The following is a 7,500-nucleotide window of genomic DNA, read 5'->3' on the forward strand; positions in this document are numbered from 1 at the left end:
CATCTGAATGCAGCACACACTCACTCACTCACACACACACACACACACACACACACACACACACACACACACACACACACACACACACACACACAGCAGATTCATCCCAGTTTTAAATACACACATACATACAACTGTAAGACACACACTCACACACACAGAGTATGCATCCATCCATCCATCCATCCACCCACACACACACACCACTCCGTCCCCTATACTAATTGGCTGCCCCCCCCCACCAGGGAAGGTGGAAGATCATTCTGACTTATAATAACGAATAAATAAATAACATTACCCGTCCAGCCATCCATCCCAGAATGCCCCTGGAGCAGGCTGTTACCCCAGGGCAGGGAGGGAGGGGGGGGGGGGGGGACCTCACTAAGTGGCACACCTAACCCCCCCCCCCTCCCCTCACTCATTTCACATGCAGATTTAACACATGCCTCGGGAAGCTAATCAGGCTGGTGTGTGTGTGGGGTGTGTGAGTGTGTGAGAGAGAGAGTGTGTGTGAGAGAGAGAGAGAGAGAGAGAGTGTGTGTGTGTGTGTGCGTTTGTGAGTAAGTATTTTCTTACTATCCTCCTCTTGTTGTGTTTTGCTAGCTTGCTGTATTATGTTATTAATGCTGTATGTATGTATGTATGTGTGTGTGTGTGTGTGTGTGTGTGTGTGTGTGTGTATGTATGTGTGTATATGTGTCTTGGTTTCTGAGAAGTCTGGGGAGTTTGTTACTCCAATCAGAATCTTATTAAGAAGTTTCTTAACACTAGAACTCTATGGCTGTGTTCGGAATAGCATACTAGCATACTACTCATAGATATGACGTAGATTTTGAGTATGCAGTGCGTTCACACTGTACAGTATGCAAGATTTGAGTATGCGAGAAATTTAGTATGCGAGCAATATTTCCGGGATAATTGAAGTCTGTTACGATGGACACTTTTGGCGTACTGCTTCCCCAAAATGCATTTCGCGTCCAGGGTTGCAGGGTTGTGTCCAGGGTTGCCAGATGGGGCAGGTTACCGCCGAATGGGCTACTTGATTTTGAGGTTATAGAAAGTTTAGGCTGTAAATTGTTAATCCCATCTGGCAACCCTGTGCGCTTTCAGCCTCGTCAAACTGCGTCATACAAACTTGTCATACAGCTGGTGTTTACATTGTCCGATAGCCTGGGAACCGAAAGCTTGCAATAAACATCGTTTTTTGCACATATTTGAGTGTGCAGATGCTGCTTTTTTGCACTCTATTTGATACTCTTCAGTTGCAGCACCCCAGCTAAGTCTGATCACGGATGAGCGGTGGTATTTTCCCTATACTGGGAATTAACATAATGAAATGCATTCTTAGACAAGGCTACGTCGTCATTATTACAAATATGCCACTTGAAATGCATGAAATCCAAGTTTATTTGTGTCTTACACACATGTTCGCCTGGTATTTGACTGATTGTAACCCAATCACGAATGATCCCAGTATTGTAGCTTCAGACGGACAAGTTGGTTGTATTGTGCTTGCTGCAACACAAATATGTTATTGCTCATATATATTTATTTTAATCATGTTCTTTTACCAACTGCTAAGACAACAATATAGTAAACTAGTTACTTGAGCTAGCTAAAGATATTGGCCCCCCAAATCATTTTACAACTTGTTGTAATTATGTTACAATGTTTCTGTCGAACTCCGTAAGTGAAGGTATGGAACGCAGGGTGCGTTCGTAAATTCGCTCTGAGAGCGCCGGAGCGTACACTGGGTTCAACATCATAAAGGGACCAGGTAATTTGATTGGACAAAAGGCATTCCTTGAGTGCTGATCAGATTTCCAGGGCAAATTTACGAACGCAGCCGTAATATAGCTAGGAACAGAAGACGGAAAAAATCGTCAGATCAGATATATAAACGGGTTATTTTGGTAAACTGGACACTTTCTCACCTGAAAACATATTAAAACTTCATAAAATGACATGTTAACACTTGTAAAACCAAAAGTACAGGTTTTAGCTAATGGAGGTTTGAAATGGAGGTTTAATTAAATTCGCCGCTCCCGGCGAAATGCATTCTGGGAGGCAGTATGCATACTGTGTAAACGGTCGGCTGGTTTTCGCATACTTATTATGAATTTAGTAGGCAGTATGCAGTATATACTCATTGAGTATGCTAGTATGCAGTATGCTAGTATACCATTCCGAACACAGCCTATGCCTTTTCACCTACGATAAGAGCCGCTTCGGGGGTCACATGACCATAGTCTTTACAATGGGAAGCTGCTACTTACACACAACCACCACTAGTTAGCCGCTTGTAAATTAGCCTGCCTCCTACAACTCCTCCTCCTCTTTCAACACTTGCATATAAACTGCTGTGAAGAACTACAATAACAACAAAAGGGTGGCATTGACGATGGTAATATATTTAAACAGATATCGTCCCGTCAAAGTTGGTCTTGTAATGACACTGAGCCCCACTGGCCCGTGGCTGGGGGCGACCTACCCGTAGCCTGTTGCAGGGATGACGTTCTTCTTAACGTAGTCCATCGCTTTGTCTGCATCTGTGAATTCCTTTTCTGCTTCGTTGTGTGTGATGCGGAGTCGGGCTGGGAACAGTATGCCATACCGGACGCCCTGATGGTTGCGCAGCAGCTTCCTGACCTCCGTGAACGCAGCCCTGGACCTGGCGACGCTGACAGCATAATCCGGAAAGATGGCAATGGTCTGCCCGTTGACCCGGAGAGGGGCTCGAGTGCGCGCGCAGCTCAGCACCTCAACGCAGTCCTGGTAGTAATGGAGTTTAGCAATGATGGCGCATGGTTTCCCATCCGGTCTCCTCGGAGCCAGGGTTCTGTGTGAACGGTCCACAAGCACATCTCTATCCAGTTGTAGCGCTTCCCTCAGTAGTTTCGAGACCGATGCAGTAGAGCATGATCCATTCGTCTCGGCCACTGCTAGTATTCTGATGTTGCATCTCCTCATTCTTCCCTCCATGTCGTCGCATTTCTCTCTGAGCCCGGTTACCTCTGCTTTCAAGCCCGACAGCGTAGTCCGCAGGGCCACCACCTCGTCCGACCACGTTGATAGGCCGCCCTCCACCTCCGTGATTATAGCCTTTATTTGGTCAATCTCAGACTGAACCGCCGCAGTATTGTTAATTATTTCCGATTTTACTGCTTGAAGTTCACTTTTAATATAGTTGAAATCTTCGGCTAGTGCATTTTTAATCTCTGTCTTTATCACCTCGACAATGTTGGATTTCAGCGAGAGGAGAATCTCTGATTTCAATGCTACAGCGTCCATCACTCAATATAATAAAATATAATATAATATAACCTCTCTACTACTCTCATTAACCACCACAACGTCTATATAATATAATATAACCTCTCTACTACTCTCATTAACCACCACAACGTCTATATAATATAATATAATATAATATAATATAACCTCTCTACTACTCTCATTAACCACCACAACATCTATATAATATAATATAATATAATATAACCTCTCTACTACTCTCATTAACCACCACAACGTCTATATAATATAATATAATATAATATAATATAACCTCTCTACTACTCTCATTGACCACCACAACGTCCATATAATATAATATAATATAATATAATATAACCTCTCTACTACTCTCATTAACCACCACAACGTCAGGGGTGTTGGCTGAGAAGTTACGGAACAACCCTGAGGGTGTGTTCTCACTAGAACATTTGCTTCACTTGGAATCGGAGTTTAGGATAAAATTTGCGTTGCTCTGCGTCGTTTGGAGCTGTGAGAACGCGCATTCGAAGTCGCTCCCGGAGCAAACAACCGACGCATGCTCCGCTTGAAAAGGGTGGTTTCGCTCCGGTTAGAAACGACACATGCATCACTTCGCTTCGCTTTTGGTGAGAACGCTGCTTGAGGCAGTCCATAGGAAAACAACAGCGCATGCGTGTTGATCTGGATAAGAGCAGGACGAACAATCTTTCTGACCAATCAACTACCACGTATGTTGCTTCGATTGCGTATGTTACTTCGTTTACATGAAGGGCTGTGAGAACGCAAATCAGAGAAATTATTTATGCAACAATGTTGCAAACTCATCCACTTGCTCCTGGTCCTGATTCAGACTTTCATGTGAGAACATGACCTGAATCATTACCCCACACACACACACACACACACCAGGGTTTCCGTTAACCGGTAATTACCGGTCTTTGTCCGGTAAAATTTATTGAAGTCCGACAAAATGAAAACTCGTCGGACATTTATGTCCGGTGAAAATAATTCCCTCTAAGCACAATTTGAATACAATTCGCTAAAGTTCACATTCTGATTCCATTATTCGAAAAGACGAATATATAGGCTATGTATTTCTTTTATTATGATATGATTTGACACCGGCATGATGATGTCTCCTAATGTGTAGGCTGCCTATGCGAAACAGCGGTTGTTTCCGGTGTGCGCTATAACTCGTACACAATCGAGTCGAGGCAGAGAGGAGGATAGCGATGTTTCTCTCTGTGATAGTGTGATTATGCAAGCCTTTTCTGAAAGGGATGAGAACCCGATTGTTTCAGCTTCTCCCAGGGAGAAAGTGGTAGAGTTACCATCCTCCCCGAGTCCTACCATACCATCCGCTGACAGCCTATCTCTCCCGGTAACCGGCGAGCGATTGCGTGTCGCTCAAGTAGCTGATCAGTCATTAAACAAATGTTTTTTACATGCAGCTAGTGAGGAATCTGAAATAGGGGGCAACGTAGTTTATTTCCTTAACGATGGGATATTAATGCGTAAATGGTCTCCTCCTAATGCAAATGGTTGTGAGTGGAATACTGTAAAACAAGTGGTTGTGCCTGTGGGTTATAGACAACAGGTGTTATCTGTAGCACATGAGAGCCAGTGGTCAGGACATTTAGGTATAACTAAAACTTATCAGCTGATATTGAAACATTTCTTTTGGCCCGGACTGAAGGCGGATGTTGCCAAGCACTGCCGCTGTTGCCATACTTGTCAGATGGCGGGTAAGCCTAATCAATCCATTCCACCCGCACCATTGCATCCCATTCCTGCTATAGGGGAGCCATTTGAACGTGTAATAATTGATTGTGTTGGACCTTTGCCTAGGACTAAAAGTGGAAGTCAGTATTTGCTCACTACTATGTGCGCTGCTACTCGTTTTCCCGAAGCTGTTCGGTTGCGTAACATATCAGCTAAACGAAATGCGTTCCCAACCAGCGAGACCTGGTTATAGAAATGACGTTGTTTTATTGATAAAAAAAGGGTCAAACTGGAAAGAGAAAATAGAAAACTCACATTAATCCCAAACAATTTAACAAACTTCAGTTAACGTAATGTGGAGTCCGTTCATTGATCGATGCTGTCTGTTCAGTTCCCATGCAGAGGCGCCCGTTCAGCGCTGGACATATAGCGCGCATGCGAATCATGTTATATTATTATATATTATATAGCTCGCATCTAATCGTATCGGATGAGAAATAGACATTAAATGGCATATATAGGCCGCTACACAACAGTAATCACCGCGACAAACAGCTATATTAGATTTGGAGAAAAAAAATATATAATTTTGAAAAAAATTATTTTTATTATATTTTAATATGTCCGGAATATATCACGTTTGTCCGGTAAATCGAAATCTTCCCGGACACGATGTCCGGCGGCAATTTTTTCTAACGGAAACCCTGGACACACACACATACACACACACACACACACACACACACACACACACGAGCGCAGGACCCACCTTGGCGAGCAGGCTGAGGGGGTGGATGTTGAGGGCGTCCAGGCCAGATGTCCAGGCCTCCTCTGGGAGGTAGTCCTGCAGGTAGACCTGGAGCATGGCGGCCAGCTGGGAGAGACCCTGCCTCTTCTCCTCACTCATCTCCCCCAGGTCTGCAAGGGAGGGGGGGGGGGGGGGGGGAGAGGGAGAGAGGGAGAGAGAGGGGGAGAGGGAGAGAGGTGGTAAAGCGTTGATTTTATGTGACCCTCTGTCAGGTAACAAGGGCACTTCCTGTGTACACACACACACACACACACCACACCCACACACCACACACCCCACACACCACACCCCACACACCCCACGCACACACACACCACACACCCCACAAACCCCCCCCCCACACACACACACACACCACACACACACACACACACACACACACACCACACACACACACACACACACACACACACACATACACACCACAGTGTTTCCTCTATATGCATTTAGTGTTTCCTCTATATGGGCCGCCACGAATGAATTTCCTCCGCCACAAATCGATTCAGACAGTCCACTTTGATTCAGGCTGCGCAGAAAGGCAGCGAGTTATTATGACCGGAGAACAGAAAAAAAGCAGATTGAAGCTAGATTTAGGCCGCTTCCAGACCTACATTTCGTTACGATTTAGGGCGTAGTTAGTTACAATATGTTACAATGTTGCAATTAACCTCGTCGTTTGTGTTCGCACTGCAATCGAGACTGAATCGCTCTCAACAGGCGTTTCTTAAAGAAAAACTAACAGGTCTGTGAGAGCCGGAATTATTACTGGTTGGTAGGTGATCAAATACTTATTTCATACAATAAAATGCAAATTAATTATTTAAAAGTCATACAATGTGATTTTCTGGATTTTGTTTTAGATTCCGTCTCTCACAGTTGAAGTGTACCTATGATAAAAATTACAGACCTCTACATTCTTTCTAAGTGGGAAAACGTGCAAAATCAGCAGTGTATCAAATACTTGTTCTCCCCACTGTATGTATGTGACTGTCAGTCACAAGTTGATATTCTACGGATGTTGTTCAGTGCTGTATGCGCGTTCCCGGTTCCATGTGTACTCTACTCTTGTGTACTTCATATTCGATGAGCTGATGATCTTTCTGTGTGTGTGTGTCATGCGCGTTCCGCATGTTCCGCTGCAGCTGTAGGATATATTGGTATTTGATCATCTTCTATATAAAATCACCTGCTCGGCTTTAATGACTTAACCGCTATTAAAAAAAAATAAAAAATTGCCACCCTCTAGTTTTTGGTGAAATTACGTCTTTGTTTTGAGCGCCAGAGCGCGAAAAATTACCGCTCCGCCACTAATGTGAAAAATCCTGGAGGAAACACTGCCACCTAGAGCCCTCTAGGCTGTCCAACATCACAGTAAGATACAGCAACTAACTTCACTAACTCTGTTAGCCATTTGATAACAGAATTACTAGTTTTTATCACTTATCAATTCATAAACTAAATGGATGTCAGTAAAAACCCTAGGTAGGTCTGCCTATACTGTATGTGTTACTTCTGTTAACACAGAAATGTGAAAACATCTCATAGTCCTCTATCTCACAGAACGACCCAGAGACTGGCCAATGATTCTTAAACAAACCATCCTTCCATTTCCAGAATATAAGTGTATATTTCCAACAAGCTAAACCGTTTCCAGAAAAAAAACAAGTGTTGAAATTCGCCGACTGGCGAGACGA

At 43.9% G+C, this 7,500-nt stretch overlaps 1 protein-coding gene across 1 annotated transcript in view; it reads right to left on the reverse strand.

Moving 5' to 3' along the window:
• The window catches only part of smyd3 (SET and MYND domain containing 3), a gene marked incomplete at its 3' end in the record, with an annotated part of 156,089 nt that overhangs the window by 118,730 nt on the left and 29,859 nt on the right, over positions 1 to 7,500 (reverse strand). The window contains exon 5 of the mRNA XM_080551207.1: positions 5,768 to 5,916. Within this exon, the coding sequence (XP_080407333.1) occupies positions 5,768 to 5,916 (149 nt within the window). The remainder of the gene's footprint in view (positions 1 to 5,767; positions 5,917 to 7,500) is intronic.

This window comes from Nansenia antarctica (genome assembly GCF_963989245.1).
Source record: "Nansenia antarctica genome assembly, contig: SCAFFOLD_187, whole genome shotgun sequence".
Classification (NCBI taxonomy): Eukaryota; Metazoa; Chordata; class Actinopteri; order Argentiniformes; family Microstomatidae; genus Nansenia; species Nansenia antarctica.